General features: G+C 35.1%; 1 protein-coding gene across 1 annotated transcript; it reads right to left on the reverse strand.

The window, feature by feature from the left end:
• Nucleotides 1-18,393: 18,393 nt before the first annotated feature.
• LOC113002208 (PTI1-like tyrosine-protein kinase At3g15890) lies at nt 18,394-21,187 on the reverse strand. The gene is made up of 2 exons (XM_026129360.1): nt 21,160-21,187; nt 18,394-18,851 (listed from the first exon to the last, which is right to left on the reverse strand). Exons 1-2 carry the CDS (start codon nt 21,185-21,187, stop codon nt 18,394-18,396), a joined length of 486 nt encoding a protein of 161 aa, XP_025985145.1.
• Between the last annotated feature and the right edge of the window lie 4,590 nt (nt 21,188-25,777).

Here is a 25,777-nt window from a genome sequence, read left to right on the forward strand (position 1 = left end):
TGGAGGGGATTCAAGTGTATGTGCATAAATAGAGTTGGCAACAATTCAAAATGATGATCAACAAATGGTAGAGGATGACAACATTTTCTACTTTCATTCCTAGTTTGATTATATAACCTTGGAACAAAATGCACTTCTATGACGAATCAAGTAAAAATGGAACCAGAGAGTTGCTAACTTGTTGTCATTGTTACATCATTTTATTGAGCATCTTTTTGAACTGGTGCCCACCCTTGTCGTACACATTCACTTGAATCGCATCCATAACATGTACATTCCTATTCTTCCAGGAACTACAAGATATCTTCAAACTTGGGTGCACGCACTAAGAACAAGTTCGACTAGTCATTAGTGAGTTAAGTCCTATATGGCATACTGAACTCACAGTCTTTCACGTGAGGAATTCTCTTGATGGTAAAGTAAAAGAATCCATGTATTTTATCTTGCCACCAAGTGAATTTCTTTCATGAAAAAATGAGTTAAGTATGTCATACATGACTTAACTCACTAGTGACACAAGTTGAACCTGTTCTTAGTGCATGTGCCTGAGTTTGAAGATAACCTTTTTCAATTCTTGAAAGAAGGGGAAGATTTTATGGAGGGGATTCAAGTAAATTTGTATGGTAGCATGGGCATAAGTTAGAAATGATGCTTAGGAAATGGAAGAGGATGAAAATGCTTTATACTTTCATTGCTAGTTTGATCATCTAACCTTTGAACAAAAATTACTTCCAGGACTAATCAAGTGAAAATGGCATCAGAGAGTTGCAAACTTGTTGTCATTGGCACATCATTTTGTTAAGCATCATTTTGAACTCGTGCCCAACCTTGTCATACACATTCACTTGAACCCCCTCCATAACATCTTCCTCTTCTTCCAAGAATTGCAAAAGGATATCTCTAAAATTGGGCATGCACACTAGAACTAATTTGACTTATCACTAATGAGTTGAGTCTTGTATGTCATACTTAACTTGTAGCCTTTCATGATTCCAACGTTCAATATGAAATATAGTTTTTGCTCCTCATTAGATAGAATTTCTCTTTCTTCTTTGTCCATGTTCTTATCCCTCCCTGGACATGAACTTGAGGAGGGCTCTATCTTAGTAACTCTTTTGAATGTTAAGAGATTTTATTGTTTAGGTCATGGTAAATTCATAGTGTATATATACTATGTATGCACACTCATCACTTGCATCACCCATGATTCATAAGTAACCAAATATATTTTCCTAGGGTTGGAAAATATTTAATCAGAAGCATGTAGATGTTTAAAAAATAAGCATTACAATGAAATAAAAGGAAAAAATTATAAAATACAAGAATAATATTGATAGAGGATTCTGATAGAATCCATGAACTTTGCCTTGCCACCAAGTGAATTCCTCATGTGAAAGACTATGAGTTGAGTATGCCATACATGACTAATCTCACTAGTGACAAGGCGAACTTGTTCTTACTTTGTGTGCCTGAGTTTGAAGATATCCTCTTGCAGTTCCTGGAAGAAGGGGAAGATGTTATGTTATGGAGTGGATTCAACTGATTATGTATGACAAGGGTGAGCACGAGCTCAAAATGATGCTCGAGAAATGAGAGAGGAATGACAACATTTTCTTCTTTCATTCCTAGTTTAATCATCTAACCAGCGCCTTCTAGTGTGCGAGTGTTGAGCAAGTCCTCCATAATGCGAAAGTTTTTTCGAATGTTGGATACAGATGATACGGAACGTTAGGTGTAGATTATGATGCGAGTAAACGTATGCGGCTCTACTTTTTGTAAATCAAATTGAATTACCAGGTGCACTGAAGCTGCAGTAGAGAGCCCCATTGACTCCTTGCATTATGTTATTAATATTCTTTTACTTATTAAAAATGGAATGATTTTTCTATTAGATTTTTATCTACATTGACTATGTATGCACTAGTTTATACAACTAAATGAATCGAATCACTACTGCAAAAAAGACTTTTCACGTCGGCTAAATTACGCATTATACGTCGGTTATTAACCGTTGTTGTAGGAGACGTCGTAAAAAGTCTGCACTTTTTATGATGGTTCAATAGACAACCGTCCTAGAAAAAGATATCATTCTAAGACGATTCTTAGCTAAAAATTGTCTTAGAAGGGTAGCTTTCTAAGACGGTTCTTAGTTAAAAACCATCTTAAAAGGATACACTTTCTATGACGGTTTTTCATAGAACCGTCTTAGAATACATTTTTAATATATATATATATATATATATATATATATATATATATATATATATATATATATATATATATATATTGAAGATTCTAAGGCAGTTTTTTGAGAAAACCGTCTTATAAAAAAATGAAATGAGGATTCTAAGACGGTTTTTCAGATAGCCATCTTAGAATGTGTTTTTTTAAAAAAAATTAAAAATTTCATATACATTTACGTCTTAGCTAAATTCTGAAATTGACCAATTAGTGCCACCAAAGGTATATGCATTGGAAATAATCTACTCATACAACCACATGACTATTTCTCCATTAAGACAAAAGCACAGAATGAGGTAAGAGAAGGATATGCATACATAGGAATTCTACATCAACCTGGACACAAGGAACATCCTTGGACTTGGAATAAATTCGTAAGCAAAAATATAAATTGTATCTTACAGGTCCTTTTATGTGCATATTAGAGCTTCATTGGCAGGTAAACAATCTTATAGAACTTTCCTGATGCAATCCTACCCCCCAAGGGCATTGGATAGAAGACTCCAAGAAGATTGGGCAAAAGATGCAACAGAAGGCACTAGGGTTCTCATGAGCCTTAGGGTAGATTTCAGGCCCATGGGCTAAGTATGAGCCCACTTATCTTTGTAAATATTAGATTACGGTTTCATTATTTTTGGGCCTTGTATTTAGGGCTCCATAATGTAGGTAGGGTACCCTAGAAATATAGGATTTTTTAGCCCTTGTATTTTAGGGCACCTAGACTAGTTTTTGTATTAGGGGTAGTTTTGTAATTTCACATGCACTAAGTGGATATTTGATGTGTGTGGTTGGAAATAAATTTAATTGAATTGGTAATGCAAGCTCCATTGGAGCTTGTAGGCCTAGGATCTTCTTCATCAATGGATTCCTTTGCTTCTTGGAAGATGAATGGCAGCGGAATGGATAAGGAAGAGAGAGAGGAGACGCCACTTCAAGGAGAAGATGAGTCTAGAAGAAGCTCACCACCATAGGAGGCCATGGATAAGAGCTTGGAGGAAGAAGGAGATGAATGAAGGGAGAGGGAGAGAAGAGCACGAAATTTTGTGCTCCAAATGAGCTTTGAAATCTGAAGTTTAATATTCAAATGATCAAAGTTGAAAAAAATGCACACACATGACCTCTATTTATAGCCTAAGTGTCACACAAAATTGGAGGGAAATTTAAATTTCACTTGAATTTGAAATTGAATTTGTGGAGCCAAATTTTCACTAATTATGATTAGTGAATTTTAGTTATGGTTCAGCCCACTAATCCAAGATCAATTCCAAGATTCTCCACTAAGTGTGCTTAGGTGTCATGAGGCATGAAAAGCATGAAGGACATGCACAAAGTGTGACTATATGATGTGGCAATGGGGTGTAGTAAGCAAATGCTCACCTCCCCTTCTAAAATTTAATTGGATTGGGCTTCTACCAATTCAATTAAATTTATTTCCAACCACACACATCAAATATCCACTTAGTGCATGTGAAATTACAAAACTACCCCTAATACAAAAACTAGTCTAGGTGCCCTAAAATACAAGGGCTAAAAAATCCTATATTTCTAGGGTACCCTACCTACATTATGGAGCCCTAAATACAAGGCCCAAAAATAATGAAACCGTAATCTAATATTTACAAAGATAAGTGGGCTCATACTTAGCCCATGGGCCTGAAATCTACCCTAAGGCTCATGAGAACCCTAGTGCCTTCTCTTGCATCTTTTGCCCAATCTTCTTGGAGTCTTCTATCCAATGTCCTTGGGGGGTAGGATTGCATCATTTCCTAATCCATAGTGTTCTAAAAGTAATTTAATTCTATGACCAATAATACTTTAACATTACCTAAAAATAACAAGCCAATATTTTCAAAAACTATTTCCTATAGAAATTGCAATAAAATCATATACATAAATCAAGACTTAAAGGGTAAAAGTACTACATTACCTTTCTGAGAATAATGTTATTTGCACGATAGATGACCATTTCTCTAGAAGTTGCATTATGGTATGGATTTCCTTTCGGCACCTTCAGTAATATTAAGAAAATTTGTAAGAGATAATTCCTCTCTTAAAAAACTTTTTAGTGAATTAAAATACCATTATTCAAAATCGCTACCATCAAAATAGCATTTCAAATCCAAATTTCCCAATTGCATCCAATCTTATTGGTCAGGCCTTACCCATCTACTTCAATTAAGTACTGCATAGTTCTTACACTTCAATATGAAATCAAGGACTCAAAAGTCATACTCATGCTATTTCTTTTTATCAACTTTGTTTCTCCTTGTGTAAATTAGTGGGTGATGTTTACATGTGCTACACTTGTGGCCAAGTTGTACATTGTACGAGATTCTAGTGTCATATTTGCTGCATTCAGTCTAGTTGAAATTGAGTACTAAAAGGGTTTCAATATGCAAATAAATTTTTTTAAAAGATTTTACTTTAATTAACCTTACCTAGATCATACCTGCTCCTATTCGTGTAGCTTAGAACCTAGAAGGCCAAAACACATTAAAATATTACATGAAAATGTTGTTTATAATTAACATTTTTAATTTTAAAAGATACTATTGACAAGTAATTTTTTAACTGCCTTTTTAACCTACAAGTACTTCAACTGCTGGCACAATTGTTGCATCTCATTGGATAATAAATCTCGATTAACCTGTACAATTAACAATATAGTTTATAACATATAAAACTTGACTAGAATGAATTTTTCCTCATCTTCCTAAGGCAAAGAACAAGATAAGAGCTTAAGTAACATATCATTTTGTGTCTGCATGCGTATTGGCCAAGTTATAGAGTCTTCAATGGCATCTCTAATTGTTTCCTTAATAAATAGCAAAAGAAATTTTCACCAAGTTAGAATGCTGAAAGAATTAAAAAGCTATTGACAATTAAAATATTTTCTCAAACCACACCAAACTAAAAAGATATTGACAATTAAACCAGAAAATACCGTATATTTTGGCCTGAGCACTTTGTCATTTGAAAGTGCAAGTCATAGGGAGCAGTCTAAATTTACTGCTAATAAGAAAATGACTATCAGTAAGCCAAGCCATGTTGAAGATATTTTTATTTAAATATCATTTTGAGGATACGACAATCATTCTCTCTCACCCCACCATTGATATCACTTTTTCTTCCTAATTGAAATGAAAATAATGTTTAAACAAAGAAAGAAAAAACACAAAACTAATAACTTAGTTAGGAAAATGATTGGCACAGGAATTTCAACAAATAGGTTGAATGCATAAAGTTTCATGAAAAAGTGAAAAAAAATCTAAGAATATTCAAATACATGATTTAAAAAACATTCGCATACATTAAGGCAGATATCCACAACATCAATAAAAAGTTTCACACCAAATTTTATCTTCAAAAAGATGGTTTTACAAATGGTGCCTTCATATTCTTATGTCAAAAAATTTATCAATTATATCTTACAAGATCGTTGGTCAATATAAAGGTCTTACAAATGACATTTATGATTCAAGACATGTAAGGTCCATAAGCCCTCTAATTTTATTTCTCCCAGCCATCCAGAAAGAGAAATGCAGGACTAAGATAAAATTACATGGTATATAGCAAGACGTGTAGGGGTAAAGTACCTGTACCTGGTACATATACGGGTACAAGATACCATAGTTTTAAAAAATCTAAGACATGGGTATGTTAATATTCAATTTTAAAATAAAACACCACAAAGTTAAATAAAAGATAAAAAAATACAAAATTTTTGGAATATATCATAATATAAATTGAGTAAATATATTACCATGAAAACATTGTATTAATAGAAATTAACAAAAATTGGTAAGGGTGATTTGGCCTGATTGAATAAGACAAACATGAGAAACTAAAAGAAAAGAGGACACATGTGTTTGCTTTAAATTTCATTGAAAGTGAATCACACTCCAAGACAAGATCAAATGGTTTTAAACTATGGTACAAATTACCAAGTGGATAATACCGAAAAAAAAAAGAAATTATTAAGGGATCTAGCTCATGATTGGGCAGTGTGTGAAAGCGTGTGAATTCCTTTCATATGAATAAAAAAAGTTATAATACAATTTTATGAATAAATTAATATTTATAACATTCATACTGAAAAAGTGCAAGAATATGTAATCTTAACAGAAAAAACTATCATTTTTTAGAAAAATTAGTGTGAGTGAAAGATACAACAACCTTGCAAAGACTAATGTTGGTCAAGAGGTTTCCCATTGTGTGAGCCACAGCCAGTGGAAAGATTGCTGCAAACTATAAACACAAATATAATTATAATTTATAAATTAATAATTTGAAATTAGAGTGATTACCCCACCAAACTAATGGACCACCCCTTTTTCACCATACAATTCAAAATACCTTTGAACCACTGATGCTTGGTCTGGGGTGGAGATTCAAAGTCCAAACTAGATTAATAACCAACGATGCAAAGCCAAATTGAAATGTTGTTATTGTTGCTGGAAATGGATAGACTTTTAGAACCTAATAGACAATCATCAGTGCATGCAATTGAGAACAACCAAAAGAGAGTTTAAAGGAAAGGAGAAAAAGAAAAAGTAAGGCCACCCCACAATCATCAATTTTAATTCTTTATATATAAGTTTTTTTAACTGATCAAACCCAGACGACACCAGGTTAAGTTTTGAATCATACATATCTATGACTTGAAGAACTCATAAGGAACTGAGAGGTCCTCATCACCATCAGGGGGGCTAGTAGTGGGCTTCCTTCCTTCTTTCAAAGCTTTTCTTATTTCAGCTGCTTTCTACATTGCATATTTTTGTTTCTGCTCCAGCTATAAAAGAAACTCAAAAAGCATTAAACATACAGTTATAGGAAGTTGTATTCTTGCTACAAATTGTTTCCAAATAAGAAAGGCTTTGTGGAAAACATGAAAATGCAACGAGACAAGCATAAAAAAGGAAGGTTCAATTCAATGCATGAAATACACACATCAGACTGAACTACTCCAAATTGATTAAGAATCTCAAAAAAGATCCTGGCAGCATAAAATGTTTTCGCTGTATTTCTGCAAAGTGTCAAAGATTATACGCTAAAAACTTATCAAAGATGAAAATTCTTACAAGAAAGATAGTTATGCAAAGGGAATATAGCAAATGTTTGGAAAAAAAAAATAGATACTTGGTATGTAAAGTTAGTGAGCTATTATCTTGTTCAAGACAAAGGAACAAGAAGGTACAAAAATCCCTCGTAAACTTTACTAAGACCGTAGGGATCAAAGTTGATGCAACAGAACCAACACACAAGCTTAAAGGATTATTTATTTATTTATTTCAAGCTAGCATTAAAAAAAAGAGTGATTTTATAATACAAATATGCTCTTCCAACACGATCTTGCTTGTCTACTTTTCCAAACACATTCAAAGCAAATCCCTCAAGATATAAATTGTCTTCAGGCCCCAACTGGATTGACTTTTTATCATGTAAAAACAACATATTTCGGATACATCAATTGAGTAAATAAAATTTTTATAATCATACCCAATCAAACATGTCAACCACTAACATCTTTCAAAGGAAAGAAAACTGCAGATTGCCACTGAAACATGCCATAGTATCATTAATTCATTATTATTCAGATTCAACACTTCCATTTAACATGAGTAGATTCCCTTCTTATTTTCAAAAAACAACACAAAGTTAGGGAATAATTAAAAATCACTTTTATATTTATTTATTTGTGGATGACGTTTGAGTTTCAGTCAATTGTGATTACAATCAGCACAAAAAAACAAGGTTTAATTTAGAACCTTTTCAAGTTGCTTCATGAGCTAAACTAGAAGAGCATTAGTGGTCTTCGTGTGCTCACTTTGCAAAATCTTCAGCCCCCATTCCATAGCATATAATCGACCTAATCTTACCAAAAAAAAATACTTCATCGTGATAATTTATAACAACGATTACCGTATTTTAGATCAGTGAAACAACAAAAATTGCAATAATGAAAAATAGGTATTGACCTAAAATCAAAATAAAAGACAGAATTACAATAATAAGCGACGAGTGGTTCCTAGAAGTTATGTGTTCCTAGAATAAATATGGACTCAAATGTATGAACTGTGTTAGTTTCTCTGTTATTATATATTAATTTCCAATCTTAGGAGTCAAAAACAAAATTCTAAATGAAATCTCCTTAAATCCTATCAAACCTATACTTCACATTACAAGTGGAAATAATTAACTTCATCTTAAAAAAACTAAAGAAAAAAAATAGAGGGACTGAATTTGGACCCTCTTTCTTTGTATGATACATTAAAGAGGTAATCCAGTTAGATTAACTTAAGAATATATCACTACAAGAGCCAAATTTCAAAGAAAATTGTAACAAATTCCTAAAATGGGGAGAGAGATCACCTATTGTAACTCTTATTTTTTGGCCACCAGAGACCCCCCTTAGCATATCATTGCCTACAACCATATCTGAATATGCATCAAGACCAAGAACTTTAAAAAATTTTCAGATATTATTTATAAGATGAGACAACCTTCATGAATGCATCAATTTCTGGACTTGGTAGTATGTTTTAATCCTTCTCCAAGCATTCAAGATTCTTCACAATTTATGTTTATGACATTAGACCAGGAAATAACAAACATTGTTTAATCTATAATCTATAATAATAAAAATAATAACAAGGATTACACCTCACAGAACAACACGCACAAGTATACCAGATCCAAGCATTCTGTTAGTTATTCTTACCTAGGTTCTTGTCAAGAGTTGTGGTAAACTGGTTCCAAGCTAAGGGAACATTCAACCTCTGCTTCAGAATCCTCTTATTCCTCTGAATTTGAACATTCTTTGGCCACTTCACGAACCTAGTCAAGTTTCACTTCGGAGGCAATGCCCCTCTAATTCCCAGAAGATAATTTTTTCTGATAAAATATTTTTTTTCCTTTCTTCAGATCCTTCCTACCTGCAGAATCATTATTTTCCTATTGCAAAATCACGTACCATGAATAAGTTCTACAATCCAGTTCAAAGCCATTTTTTCAATCAAATCCTGTACCATGAATAAACTATTAGAAACAAAAAAAATGAAAAAAAATTGAAAACTCTCACACAACCCCTTTCATCCTCTTCTACCAGATCAAGAGAGAAAGAAGGCAACAAAAAAACTGAAGAATCAAAGTAGAAATAAACATTGTTGGCGATCGTTGATGATGTGGACCACCAGTGAGAAAAAGCCACGGAGAATAAGAGGATGAAGAACTACTTGGGGTTGTCGTGTCGATGACTTTGTCATAGGTGGTGACGGAGAAAATAAGGGAGTTGAGTTTCCAAAGAAGAGATCTTGAGGCCTTGAAAGATCCATGCTTGTGCATCAAAACCACCTCCTTCATCAGCCTCGTCGTCCCGGAGAATGGAAACGCCACCGCTTCCTTCGATGATGTCTCCACCTCCAGAATCTAGCTTTTGTGGGCTTTCTTGGTGCGAGAAATTGTGACACAGATGGTGGGGAGGTGTGCCGGGGGATGGGGGGCCAGGCCACGGGAGGGGACGATACATGTGAATGGGTTTCAAGGTTAGAATTGGGAAAAAAAAGTGAGTTTGGCTTATCTTATCACTTTTTATTGATTGGTTGTTTAGAAACCCAAAGCATTAGAGTGGTGAAATCCGAAGCGTTGGAGTGTTGAAATTCCAAGCATTGGAGTGGGAAGCGTAAGCCAGGGCGGTTTTATAAAAGTTGTCTTTGAACAAACGGTTTTGTACAACCGTCTTGGATCCTGTGTCATAAAATAGTGCTTATGTACTAGTGAATATGTAATTACAAAATGAAATTTGTCACTTCGAGCTCGTTAAACGACTTCTTTTATAATTTAAATCAATTCATTTTTCAAATTTAATTGCATACTGTAAATTGCAATGTTATTGGGTTGATTTTATCCTTTATAAACATGATTCACAATATATATTCACTCATTTTATTTTTTTAGTTAAAGGTTTTCACTATTTATAATTAATTTTAAAATGCAATTAAGCAAATTTAATAATAAATCTATTACTCTTAATAAACGAAGATTTTAGTTGGACAAATGTTAAGACTAGATAAACAAGGAGAATATATGGCTGGTCTAGTTGTAAAGAGAGAAGAGAAAGGAAAAGGTGATGGGTTCATATTAACAAAAATTAGTATTACTAATAACTGAAATTTTGCCAATAAAAAAAATTAGATAAACAAATCTTCCTCTCAAACTTCTTTTTCTTTCTAGCTTTTCTATGTCTTTCTTTTTAATTTTTTCATTTGATCTTTTTTCCTATTATACTTATACTTTAAGACAATTTTTTTATCATTCTATTATCCAAAAATCTTTCTCATTTTTTTTCTCTAAACAAAAAGAATTAATTTATTAATATATTTTTATTATAAAATAAATTTCAATTATTTTATCAATAATATCATAATTTATATTAGTTTCAATTTCATGGTAAAAATCACAAATATCATTCATGAAAGACATTTATGCTTGAGATCATTATGGATGACAAAACTTTTTTTTAAGTATTTAACAAAAGTACATGTCAAAGACGGGATAATATTATAAATTAAAATAGTTTTATTTTTTATGGTAAAAATCACAAATATCATTCAGGAGAGGTAAGCTTACTCAAGATCATTGTGGATAACAATTATTTTCTATGAACATTTAACACAATTGCATACCAAATACTCTACAATATTTTATAAACTATAAATATTATAATAAAATTCATATTTTTTTAGAATATAATTACAAAATATTAAAATTTAACATAAGTGAAATTCTTTTTATTTTTGTACACTACTAGAATTTATAGATTTAACATCGCACGATTAACATCGATTTTTCAAAAAACAGATGTTAAGAAGAGTACGGTGACATTTTTGTAAATAATTCGAGTTAGTTAACATCGGTTTTTTTAAAATCGATGTGAAAACCGATGTTAACCTCAAATAGTTAACATCCTGATGTTAACTATTTGAGGTTAACATTGGTTTTCTCAATGTTGATGTTAACTACTTGAGGTTAACATCGGTTATTTTAAAAAAACCGATGTTGTTCTATTCATAAATTAAAACCCGAATTCATTTTGGCCCCCTCGCGCTCAAAGCCTCTTGTCCTTTCTCCTTCTCCTTTCTTCTTTCTCCTTCCTCCTAACCCTGTGACTGCTGCAAACGCCCCTATTGAAGCTACCACTGTCGTTGAAGCTGCAACTACTGAAGCTACCACTACCGCTGAAGCCGCGATTGAGGTACGTCACTGCAACCACATTGTCTCACCACTATAATTTATAGATTTAACATCGCACAGTTAACATTGGTTATTAAAAAAATCGATGTTAACAAAAGCACGATGACATTTTTGTAAATAAGTAGAGTTAGTTAACATCGGTTTTGTCAAAACCAATGTTAACTTCATATAGTTAACATCAATTTTGAAAAAACCGATGTTAACTAGTTGATGTTAACATTGGTTATCGTTAAAAAATCGATGTTGTTATGTATATAAATTAAAATTCTGAAATTGCACACCCCGCGTGCTCAAACCCTATCGTTCTTCTCCTTTCTCCTTCTGCTTAAGTTCGTCTTTGCCGCAAACTGCCGCAAACTACCGTCATTGCAACCACATTGTCGAGTTTGTCTTTGCTGAGTTCGTCTCTGCCACTTATCGATTGAGGTACATCCTTTCATTTTAACATTTGGTCACATAGATAGACAAATAAACACTTTTTCACTTTTCACTCTTTCACTTTTTGACGATGATGGGTTTGACAACGAGTGTGCCCAAGTTTAGGTTCCATCTATAACAAGCAAAGATTCAAAGACGGGTAGCCAAAGCTCAAGTGTAGGTGTTTCTAGAGGTGAGTATTTCCTCATTGTCCATCTCTATCCCATTTTTATGTGTCGTCTTTCGATTTTCCCCTTTTTCTAACCGTAGGTTTGCAACTTTTTTATTTTTATAATTATGCAAGATGGATTGAGGATGTTTTTGTGTATATTAATCAGTTAGAAAACATAAGGGATCATTGTTGGTGTAATTTTTGCTAGTTTGGATGCTTGGGTAGCCATTAATTAATGTCATTGGCAACTTAGATTTGTGAATTTGGCAAAATGTAGAATGGTAGCAGCTAGATAAGTTAGAGATTGATGAAATTGTATGACTATCTCAGTATCAAATCTTCATAGAAATTTATTACAACCTTTTGCTTCCTTCTCTATAGTTGGTTTAATATCTATCAAGTGTTGTTTAGTCTCTATATGCTACTACTGCATTGATGGGCTTACTTTGCTTCTCCAACTCCTTGTAGGGGGTTTGATTTCTAGTTCACGGTTGTGTGTTGTGGAATACTCCTGAAACAAAGTATCATGTGATGTTTGTACTTTATTGGCACTAGAAATCTAGAATGCATGTCAAACAACAAAACACTAACCTTTATGCTTGAATCTGTGCATCCAATATATAACTTTCCTTGAGCCACTGTCATGCACTTCACATGCTTACCTTTCAAAATATCTTTGGTCCCTCTTAATTCGTTAACTAGCTACAAATGGTTAAAAAGATAAATGAATCTATTACAATAGCCTCAACTTTTGATAGTATCTTATATAGAGGATTTAGTGGTATGTGTGTGATTTTGTTTTGTTCAGTGTAACATGTCACAAATCATGGCAAGTTTTGAAGCATGACCTTTAATCTGTGGCTTTCGCTAATTGCAAAAATTGTTTCACCATGTGCACGCAAATGATGACTCCTTCAGTGCTATAACTTCAACACATTCCAGCTTTCTCTGGATCATTTTTCACACCTATTTTATGCATCAAATTATAAGATAATTATTTCATTTTTGTTGCTAGAGATCTTGGTAGAGAAATAGAAAGTGGTGACCATGAAATAAGTTTAAATTTACACTTAAAAGGCTGTCTGACGGCTCATGAAGTGAAAAGTATGTCACAGACTTCTTATGCTCTTTAATGTCTTATACAAGACTGGCTGAGTGCCCCCTAATATCCCAGACCTATAACTCAGAATGTCATAACATGATTTAGCATGTAGTCTATATATATGAAAACATGTGCAACTCTGTAAGAATCATATCATGTGTTCCTTGCCTTGATTGATCCATCTGAATATCCAGTGAACAACAATCCCTTGAAATATATGAAGGACCAAACTGCTAAGCTTAAGCCACTGATCCAGATTTTGCAAAATCAACTACAATTGAGTGTAGCTTTGCAAGCTCAATACATGCAGGGCTCATTGCCCTTTCTGGATCTTTATCAATAAAGAGAGTGTGTGCAGTTGCAACAATTCCTAGCCTGTCCTTAACTATGTAGTGAGCAAAATACTCGTGAAGTTCCTGTAGCTAGGTAGTGATATGTCATTGCCAGCAAATTGGAACCTAAGACAAGACTGTCAGAATGTGTTTACTTTCTATACAAACAAGACAAGAGTCAAATATTCACATGGTATATTGTGGTATTGTAGAGGCTTGTTGCACAAATCGAGAATTAGTCTAAAATAGTCATGTCATTTGTTCTTATAGACACATCATATGCCTCTCATTTATACTTTTTAGGTCCATGTATGTAATCTATTCTAGTTTAATATCTTAATGAATTTATCTATACTGAAATACAAACATCACAACCAAAGAACCAAGTATTTGCCAATAATATTGGTTCTTGCTATTAGTGTTACCAACACTAATTGCAAGGTTTTGCACTTGCTTCTGTATTCTACTGTCTTTGTATGTTAGATACCTAGTGAGCAGTCATACTTGTTTTAATGTGAACACTGACATAGAGCATATATCAAGAAAGAGAGATAAGATTTTGCAGCCACCCCACTTTGTAGAGAGGTCAACTTGTACCCTTTTATAGCTGAACTCCATGTAAGTGAGACAACATTTTGATATCTAGGTTGTCTTAGTTTGTCTAGACTCTAAATTTTCATGTTCAGATCTGATGTTGTCCCACTTGGATTGGTTAAACTTTGGTGGGTTGAATGAATGATTTAAGCTTTTAAATCATTCATTGGAATATTTGAATTGTATAGTTAAAAAAGAAGACAAAAAGGTCATCATGAGTAGTAGTAAGCTGAAAGTGCCTTCCAAAATTTGTACTTTAATGTAATCATGTTGTTTATTCTATTTTTTAATCACCTAAACATAAAAAATACCAGTTCCACGCTGCCAATTTAGCAAAAAATATGGCTTTTCTTTTTAAGTTTCTTTATGTCTGGAGCTTCCTCAAATCACTCTGAATTGTAAATAATCAGTTGGTTTCTTCTGAGAATTTTTACAAATAAAAGGATGGTGGGGATTTGCTATTTTGTGGTTGTTAGCTTATCTGGTTGGTGTTGAACATAGCTTTCTTTTGGTTACTTGCTTAGGTGGCTTCTCTTTTGTCACTTTTCTTTTTGTATACATTTGTTAATTGTTAATGAGTTTAATTACTTGGTTTTGGTCAAATATTGAAATGATCTTTGTTGTCTCAAATGCAGTTACCATCCTCTTCCGATTGTATTTTCTCAAGCAAAGGGAACCTCTGTTTAGGATCCAGAGGGAAACAAATATCTTGATTTTCTATTAGGTTACTCTTTTGTTAATTAGGTAAAATTGACTAGATCTTGGTAATTCCCAATGTTGTATATCTGCATTTTTTCTTCAGAATGTAGCCACTTATTTCATTCCCTGCACCACAGCCCACAACTCAAGTCATGACACACACACACACACACACACACACACACACACATTGTATATTGTATCCACTTTGTATATTCTATTCAATTTGGGTTTGTCTTCCCTTTGTTTCTTTGACCAGCTACTGGTGAAAAGTATGATTTGATTGATGTAGTGTCCTTTTCTTTGTGCATTTTGTCATGTGGATGACTGATTGATAAGCACCGCCTTTCCCAATTCAGCAGCCATCTACTGTGTTCACCCTTGCCATACTATTTTCAGATTCCATTAGGAGTGATTTTAGCCATTGTTGATCCTGCGCTTATTGGTGTTTCGAAAAGTGCTCCTGCGGTCATTTCAGGAAAGTCAATTGTGCTGAAGTCTCCAACTCAGGTATTTATATCTTTGATTCAAAAAGTACTTTGAAATTGTTATTGTATGCATTACTTGTATAGTTGTAGAAATGTTTGATTTATAAGCACCAGTTGTTCCTGAGTACAGGACAGGTTGCAACAACATATTCAGCAATGCCATGAAACTAGTTTTTATTGAAACGAGTAATTATTCTAAATGTCACTTGATAAAGCAACTCTTTCAAAGATGAACAAAAGGCAAAAATAAAATGTCTTTGTGTCTATTGTCAACCAAGTTGAGTTGGAAACGGTCTAACTAATAATGTGTAGAAATAAGCCCGCAGAATATATGTTCCATTAATCTAAAAAAAGTTTTCACTAGTACAAAATTCAGTAATTTGAGTTCTCATTGTTCAAAAAGTATTTTTTTTTATAGAAAATACATAGATCATGTTTAAGAAGACTAGTGGACATATTCAAAAATTCAAGTTGCAAATTATGGAAAGACTGAGGACATCCAACAGAAAAAAATTGAATAAATAATTTAACCTTGAAAAACCCAAACTATCAAAATAAAAACCTTGTTTTTACCGAAGATGAACAGAATCGAGAAAAGGAAAAATTCATTATCTTCATCACCCATATGGCCATACCTGTTAATTATGTCCTGCCAGTCACTTCCTCCATCTTTATGTAGTTTTCCAAGAATGACTCTTTTTCTGTTTGAATAAGTCCTATCAACAAGTCTGTCTTCCAATTCCAATTTCATCATTCTTTTTGCTAGTTCATCTACTTGCCGCTTGTTTCCTCTTTTACTTAAGCCATCAATCATTGGCATGAATGATGCATGATCGAAGCCATATCCCTTATCAATCAATTTATAAAGAAGGCTATTAGCATCTGCAAACCTTTCATCCTGGCAAAGTCTTGCAATCAAATCTTTATACATGAAATTCTTCAATGTAAGATATCTATCTAATGAAACTTCAAATAACTCCTTCGCTTCAGAGAGTTATCCCCTAGTAAGTAATTCATTGAACATCAAACTGTACAACGCTTCTTTGAAGCCACATATATTCAAAGCTACCTCAAATAGTTCACAAGCTACTTTAAAATCACTAGACTTACTGAAAGCTTTGATCAATATTTTGAAGGAGGATACATTGGGAGATATACCTTTATCCAACATTTCATGTAAAAGGGAAATGGCATCCTTTGCCTTTCCTCCTTCACAGAGGCAAGTGATAATATTGTTATAACTGCAAATATCTGGATCAATGCATTATAAGTTTGAAGACTCTTACTACAACCATTTCCTGGAGCAATGTGTTGCAGGTGTAAGTATTAGGTTGACAACCATTCCTTATCATTTCATGAAGAACACTTTTAGCTTCAAAAACCTTCCCTCTGCTGCAGTATCCATGCAAGAGAGTACTATAAGCAATTGTATCTGGGTAAACCCCATTCCTCATCATCAGATCCATCAATCCTCTTGCATCCGACAACATATGGTTCCTGCACAGGCCATCCATCATAAGCCCAAGCCATATAATCTTAGAATGTTGAAGTAATTTTTGCCCATCATAAGCCTCATTTCTCATCTTCCATAAATTGCAGCAGGCACAATGCCACAACAAATGTTTTGATTTCGTTGATTTTTTTCCTTTGACCATAGTAGCAAAAAGCTTGTAAAACTGCAGTAAAACATCTGGCAGTGAAAAAGAATAACCAATCTCATTGTCCAGTTGGTGTTGTAGGTTGTAATGAGCAATCTTTGATTCAAGCTGGGCTAGTTGCTCTTCCTCCCAAGAAAACAATGCTCTCCTCTAGTCCCAGTTCCAATTCCAAACTCTGTTTTGAATTCATCCAGACCATAAAGTATCTTTATCTGTTGAGATACTGAATAATCTAGCAAACATATCCTTCAATTTCCCTTTATCTATCCATTTTTGTTTCCAGAATTTTGTTGACAGACCGTTCCCAATTGATTTCTTGAACTGTTGGTTCAACCAGCTCCATTGTTCTCCTTTGGACTCGTCCAATTTGACAAAACTACCTAGCCTTGGGCACCACAACCTTAAAACCACAGCTCCTAACCTTAATTAAAATCCACAGCCTCAGGTTGCTCCTATTGTTGATTACATGATGGCCATGCTCATTCCATGACCTCAATCGGGACCTTATACAGTTGTGCAAAGCCACATATATCTAGAAAGTAACCCCCCTAGACCACTTTGTTAATTACTTAAACTCCATCTTCAGTAATGAAATCAATTTGATCGAAAAACCCTTGTGGGATGAAAAGCTAATTAATTTATGTTACCTATATATGTCTTTTTCTCAATTGCTAACAAATAGCCCACCTACTTTGTGCTGAAATTCAATTTCTTAATAGAAATTGTGAGCAGAGGCAGAACTGAAATCGAATTACACGTACATACACACACACCCTCATGGAACACACACACACACCCTAATCTGACACACACACACATACACACCCTCATCACACACACTTATCACACATACACACACCCTCATGACACACACCCTAATCTGACACACACACACCCTCATCACCCTCATCACACACACACACACACACAAACCCTAATGACACACACACATACACCCTAATTAAGCCCAAATAGTAATCCTTTCCACCAACGACATAGAAGGCTTTTAAATTAATTAGTACTACTATTAGAGAAAGAGAAAGAGTACTTTCCTATTATTTTGTTTATTACTTTTCTATTTCTATGTTTTTGGTACAAATTGAATTTCTATTCTAATATGCCATTATTTTTGCTAACTTACTTTTAGGGATTGAAGGCGGAGACTTTGGTTCATATTCATAGTTTGTTAGTTGCCAAACTCGTACTGCAAAGGCAATAAGAGGAACATCTTTTTTCCATTATTTCAACCTTTTATACATGAATGGTATAACTTATTTTTTAAAATGTATTTCTTATGTGTATGTGTATGTGCTATTGTGAAGTAGTTATTCCTTGGGATATCATTTTCCTTCGTTGCTATGTGTTGGTCACATCATGCATCTTAGTTAAAATGAGCATTATAACATTACATAGGAGTCTTCAAAAAGGTACAACAACATTATTCTAGATAGGGCATGTAATCATAGACACTGACACACACACCCTTGAGCCACTCCACCACCTCTTGCATGCTAGGCCTCTTCTCTGGGGTATTATCTATGCGCCTCATACCTATCATGACCACAGATTTCAATTGCTCTAAATCAAAATGCCCCTTCAACTTTGGATCAGCAATATGAGTGAAGTTACCCTTTTGGACATGTGGTGTGACCCATTGAACTATGTCCCTTTTCACTCCACCAGGGAGTTTCTCAATTGGTTTGTTGGCACTCACAATCTCCAAAAGAAAAATCCCAAAACTGTAAACATCACAGCACCCAGAAACCTTCCCCCACATAGCATACTCTGGGGCCAAATATCCAAGGGTGCCTTTAACCCTTGTTGTGAGATGGCTTACACCGTCTCGTATCAAGTTAGCAAAACCAAAATCAGCAACCTTGGCTTCAAATTCAGTGTCTAAAACACACACACACACACACACACACACACACACACACACACACACACACACACACACACACACACACACACACACACACACACACACACACACACACACACACACACAATGTAATTTTCTATATAAACAATTGTTGTTCATGCTGAGTGAACCTTAGATTTCCGTTTGAGACTGATTGCATATTGTACATGCATGAATTCCAAGAAATATCCAAATGCCCTATTTGTGGGACTTCACAGTACAAAGTGAAGGATGAAGAGGAAAGCAGTTCTGATGAAAACTCAAAGAAGGGCCCTCCAGCGAAGGTTTTGTGGTATCTTCCAATCATTCAAAGGTTTAAGCGTCTTTTTGCTAACGAGGACGATGCAAAAGACCTTACATGGCATGCAAATGGAAGGATTTCTGATGGAATGGTCCGTCATCCGGCTGATTGCTCGTAGTGGAAGAAGATTGATGGTTTGTATCCGGATTTCGGGAAAGAGCCAAGAAATCTTAGACTTGGACTAGCCAATGATGGAATGAATCCATATGGCACCTTAAGCACTCAACGCAGTTCATGGCCAGTTCTGCTAGTATTTTACAATTTGCCTCCTTGGTTGTGCATGAAGCAAAAATACAGGATGTTGTCTATGATGATATTGGGCCCAAGACAGCCAGGAAATGACATTGATGTGTATCTAAGTTCGTTGATTAAAGGCCTGAGAAAGTTATGGGACGAGGGGGTTTTAGTGTTTGATGCATTTCGCAATGAGATGTTTGAAATGTGTGAAAAGCTTTTTTGTACGATTAATGACTTTCCAGCATATGGGAATCTCAGCTGTTACAGTGTTAAGGGTCATCATGCATGCCCCATCTGTGAAGAAAACATAAGCTGCATACAACTAAAACATGGAAGAAAAATATTCTACAGTAGGCATCGCCATTTTCTAACACCCAATCATCCTTACAGACGACTGAAAAAAAAAGCTTTAGTGGAAGTTAAGAGCACGATATTGCGCTGATACCGTTGACTGGTGAGCAGGTATACCAGTGGGTTCAACACCTTAATACTGTATTTGGAAAGACCCAAAAGAAGGATAAAAGTATGACTTGCATATGGAAGAAGATGTCCATTTTCTTTGATCTTCCCTATTGGTCTGATCTAGACGTTAGACATTGTATTGATGCTATGCATGTGGAGAAAAATGTATGTGACAGTGTGATTGGGACGCTCCTTAACATTCAAGACAAGATGAAGGACGGCTTGAATACTCGTCAAGATCTAGCTGAGATGGGGATACGATCACAGTTGCATCCAAGGTCTGATGGGAAGAAAATTTACTTGCCCCCAACTTGTCATACTTTGTCCAAAAAGGAGAAGATAAGTTTTTGTTAGTGTCTTCATCGGGTGAAGGTTCCATAAGGATACTCTTCAAATATTAAGAGCCTTGTGCAGTTGAAGGAGCTTAAGCTTGTAGGGTTAAAGTCTCACGATTGTCACGTGGCTATACAAGACATCTTGCCAAACAAAGTCAGGTTAGCCATAACTCACTTGTGCTTTTTCTTTCATGCCATATGTAGCAAAGTCGTTGATCCTGTCAAGTTTGATGAGCTGGAAAATGAGGCCGCAATTATACTCTGCCAGTTGGAGATGCATTTTCCCCCTGCTTTCTTTGACATCATGATTCACTTGATTGTGCATCTGGTCAGAGAAATCAAATGTTGTTGTCTTGTTTTTTTGCGGTGGATGTACCCGGTTGAGTGATACATGCAGATCTTAAAAGGGTATACTGAGAATCTATATCGTCCAGAAGCATCTATTGTTGAGAGGTACATTGCAAAAGAAGCCATTGAATTTTGCTTAGAGTACATTGAAAAGGCTAAACTTGTTGGGCTTCCTGAGTCTCACCATGATGACAAAGTGGGCAGTAAGGGTTCAAGAGGACTGTATGTTATCACTCCAAGTCTAGAAGATTTGTTACAAGCTAACTTGTATGTCTTGAATAGCAGTAATGATTTTTTTGCCATACATACTTCAGCATGAAGGTTTAGTCAAACAAAGTAATCCAAAAATGCCAAACAACTGGGTCTTGAAAAAGCATTACAAGACTTTCTTTGATTGGTTTAAAGATACAATCTTTGCTGATGAAAATGCTTCTGAAACATTAAGAAAGCTAGCAGATGAGCCTAAAAGAAATGTTGTAACTTGGCAAGGATACGACATAAACAAGTATTCCTTTTATACAAAAGCACAAGACGAGAAAAGTACAATGCAAAACAGCGGGGTCACCCTAAGGGCTGAATCTCAACACTTCGCAAGTGTACATGATGGCAATCCCTGTGTAGCTTCCATCCCTTACTTTGGGTTCATTGATGAAATTTGGGAGCTTAACTATGTCAAATTTACTGTTTGTGTTTTCAAATGTAAATGGGTTGATAGTAACACCGGTGTACAGATCGATGATGTAGGATTTACGTTGGTAGACCTAAAGAAACTAGCTTACCAGAATGACCCTTTCATCATGGTAGAACAAGCTAAACATGTATTTTATGTTCAAGACCCTTGTGATGAAAGGTGGTATGTGGTTCTACACGGGAAAACAATTGGTGTTAATGTTGAAGATGATGATTCATGCATTCAAAGTTATGTTAGTCCTTTGTCCACACAAATGACTCCTAACATCGTCAGAGAAGAAGAAGCTGACGACGTTCATGCAAATTGTAATGATCATGATGAAGGAGAATTAATTAACATTGTCTAATGTAATTTTCTTATTATGTATTTCATTTAACTACATTCATTTACATAACTGATTCACTTTTTTGATAATGTTAACTAACTCAAGTTTTTTCCTTTACAGGTCCATGGCTACTCCACCTACCTCGCCTCCTCCTCTTCCTCCTTCTCCTCTTGCAGTAGCATCACAATCTCTGTCTACCTTGAAGCAGACACGCAAAGCCACACGACTACAATCCTTGGCCACTAGACCACCTGGGGCAGAGAGATCGGTGGTCCACGTCGATCCTGCGATCGGGAAGGCCGAAGGTCCCCACAAGAAGAAATCAAGTACATATTTTGGGATTATCGCTGGTGATAGGTCGACATGACATACGAGACTTGGAAGGAAGTCCCTGCTACTCAGAAGGATTTGATATAGGAGGATATTCAGGTATTTCAGTTTTCATCTTTCATTTTCTTTATTAGCCAAAATTTATAATTTACTAACAATAAAACCTAATTTATTGTTTGTCAGGATGAATTTGATATCCTTGAAGCTTCTAACGGTAGGACAAAGAAGAAAGTCTTCAGACTATCGAGGAGCGGTGGAGACAATTTAAATCTTATTTGACGAGGAAATGGGCACTTGCACCTGACAAGGACAGTGTGGACGACACTGTTTGTGAAACATACGACATTAGCAAGGAGAAATGGGCCCAATTTTGTCAGACCCGCAAAGACCCCTCCTGGGAGGTATGTACTTTGTCATTTTAATTGTTTTCCACTAAAAAATCAGTTCTTATAATACATTGTAGTAATGATTTTCATTAATGTTCAATTTTTGCAGGATGTGCAGAAAAAGACACAGGCCTCCAGAAGCAAAACACCGCCCCCCACGTGTTGTCTTGTGGGGGTTATGAACATTTAGAACAGAACTTGATGACTGAGAAGATAAAGAAAAAATTGGAGGAAGCTGCTCAATCCGAAAGCACTGAGGGCGTGATTGACCCTCCATCTCCCATCACACGTGAAGTGGAAGATTGGGTAGATGACGTTTGAGGCAGAAAAGGAAATTGCTGTGAAGATTGTAAGTCATTTTCTATTAAGAATTGTAATTATCTTTGTTTATTATGTAAATGACTAAATAAATATATGTGTTCTGTACAGGATTCTTTGGAGGAGCAGGCGTCACAAGGTTCGTTTGTCCCCCATGGACGTCAGGATCTCCTGACTGCTGCCATTAGGCGACCAGAACACCTTGGCCGTGTGCGTGCTTCTAGAGCCGGTGTGACCATAAAGCAATACTTTGGATCGGCTCCATAAATCTCCCACAGTTCTTCCTCCATGGCTCCCAAAGAACTTGAGCAGCTGACTCAACAAATCATGGACCAGCTGAAGGAGTCGATCACAAAAAAAGTGACTCGATAGCTAATGTTATCCTTCAGCCAGATGCAGTCCCAGTTGCAATCACAGATCCATTCACAGGGACTTGCACTGCCACTGGAGCCTGAGGTTGGTCCCTCAGCTGCTTGTGTCAGAAAAATACGGTTTGTAAATCGAAGAAAATCCTTCCCGCCCGGTTGCCCTAGGAAGACTTTATGAGGGATCGACAACGGTTCACAACATCCCTTTGTTGCATGGCCAAGTGAAGGTTGGTGTTGAGGAGGTTAAAGATGTAGAGGCTCTTGTTCCTGTACCCACTACTGAGGTTATTTTAGTGGTGCAGGCACTTAACACCTTCCTTGCTTGGCTGACACATCTCGTGAAGCGTTTATCAGAACAGGTATTTTACCCTCATTATATGCTTCTTTTTTTCAATTGAATTGTTCACTATGATTAAGTTATGTTAATTAACTATGTTGGATAAACAGGCGACTGTGTCTCCAGCAAAACTTGCAGATGGACCGGATCCTTAGGTACATGATCCCCTATATTTGATGACATTGACCATCCCACAACTTTTTTTGAAGCCTCTGCAAGTTATGTGGGATGCTACCGTGTTTGGGATGTTTAATGAACACTTCTCATTGTACATAAAGCACGAAGATCCATCTGAAATTGCACGCAGCGGTCAATGTCTCAGCATATCTGTTATAAAGTTGTGGATTTTGTAAGTCAATTTAGATTATTGTTAATTACCTAAGTTATTGTTTTAAATTCATACATAATTAAATTTGTGTTAACAACAATAGGCACCTAACTGAGACAAGTATGCGAGCACGGAATTCCGATGTGTATGGATTCCTCAAGCCACAGTCCATTCAGAGATCTGGGCAATCGCAATTTGAATCAGAAAGTTACATGAAGAGTTGGATGCAGAGTTCACAACGAGATGTCTACCTTGGAGCCTACCTAAATAGGTAAGTAAAACTGAACAACTAAATTTAAATAATGTATAATACTACAATAACCCATATTGGTCTCCACTGCAGTGCACACTAGCAAATGGTCGTCATTTTGCCTAAGGAAAATCTTGTTGTCTGGTTTTGTTCCATGCATAACAGGCCAGAAAACTACCTTAAAGGAATAATTAACAGGTCATTGTTGTTTTTCAATACACTTGCATTAGCATAACTCAACAACATCAATATTTTAATGTTCCTTGTATTCAATAGTGCTTTGAAAGGACTTGATGATACTCCACAACCTAAATCTAAGGCTGCTGCAAGGTGGATTGTTGTTAAGGTACGTGATTTAAATAAAACTTCTACTTATATATATTTTATGTGTGTGTACACTAATTGTAGTTAACATTTAATATCCAAATTTCATTATGTATTTAGTGTAATAGACAGAAAGGAAGCACTGAGTGTGGCTATTACGTCATGCACTGGATGTCCATTATAATTTTAGGAAGTTTCAGGAATAATTGGGAAACGGTAATTGTTTATTTCAAACAAAGTTGATTTTCTTATCATTGGTATTACATTATTAACTTATGTTTTATTTGATCATGCAGTATTTTAATGATGTTAGACCATTGGAAGCAGAGAGATTGAAGGCACTTCGCATCCAGTGGGCACAGTATTATCTCAAAGTTTGAAATCAAACTTAGGATGTTAGGGAACTATGTAATTTTAGGTTCCTTAATTAGTTTACTAGCTTGCTTTACATTTTTACAATTGTTGTTTCATTTTAACATTGAATATTCTTTATTGATAGTTATTAATAAATTATTTATTCATAGTTATCAATTGATTTTTTACAATTGATAGTTTACTATCTAGCTTTCTACTAAAAACTATTTGAAAGCAGAATGCAAATGATATATGTTGTGTTTTGTGATCTGATTTGAAATTTACACATTAAATTTTGGGTTTTTTGTAAAAACAGAAAGTGTATTTAAAAAAAATTCCTAATAACAACTTCGATTATTTAGAAAAACCGATGTTAATATTGTGAATGTATGAATACATGAATTTTGATGATGTCAAAGAAGAATCAAACAAGACTGCTTCAAAGGATAATCATTTGCTTTGAGATTAATTCAAGATTGCTTCAACAAACAAAGCCTCGTTTCAAGATTCACTAAAGATTAAGCCTTGCCTCAAAACAAAGGGTTTCAAAGTCATGCAAGGCTCTGGTAATCGATTACCAGAAGGGAAGAATGAAAAAGAGTTGTTGAAAAGGGTTTTGAATTTGAATTTTGAACATGTAATCAATTACCATATGTCTGTAATCGATTACCAGCAATGAAACTCCTGAAATTCAAAAGTCATGGCCCTTCAAATTATAATTGTGTAATCGATTACACAAACATTGTAATCGATTACTCGTGGAGAGTTTTTAGAAAATTTGCCAACAGCCATATCTTTTGATTGGATTTGTGAATGGCCATCAAAGGCCTATAAATAGGTGACTTGGGCACGAATTTTGAAGAGAGAGTTTTGCTTGGTCAAAATGTCTTATCCTCTCAAAAGGAAATGAGAGAGATTCCAAGAGAACTTCATTGCTAAATGCTCTCTCGAAAGAAACTCTTAGGCAAACATTTGCAAATCCATTAAGAGTTTCTCCATGGACTTCAATTGTAATATCCTTCTCTTAAAGAGAGAATTCTTCTTTCTTTCTTCTCATTCAAAGAGATTGATTAATGGATTGAGGGTCTCTTAAGTTGTAAGGATTCCTGAACACAAGGGATGGGTTATCCCTGTGTGGTTCAGACTTTGTAAACAGATTTTTACAAAGGGAGTGGAAAATCTCAAGTGGGTTGCTTGAGTACTGGAC

Source organism: Glycine max, chromosome 1 (assembly GCF_000004515.6).
Source record: "Glycine max cultivar Williams 82 chromosome 1, Glycine_max_v4.0, whole genome shotgun sequence".
In the NCBI taxonomy this organism is placed as follows: Eukaryota; Viridiplantae; Streptophyta; class Magnoliopsida; order Fabales; family Fabaceae; genus Glycine; species Glycine max.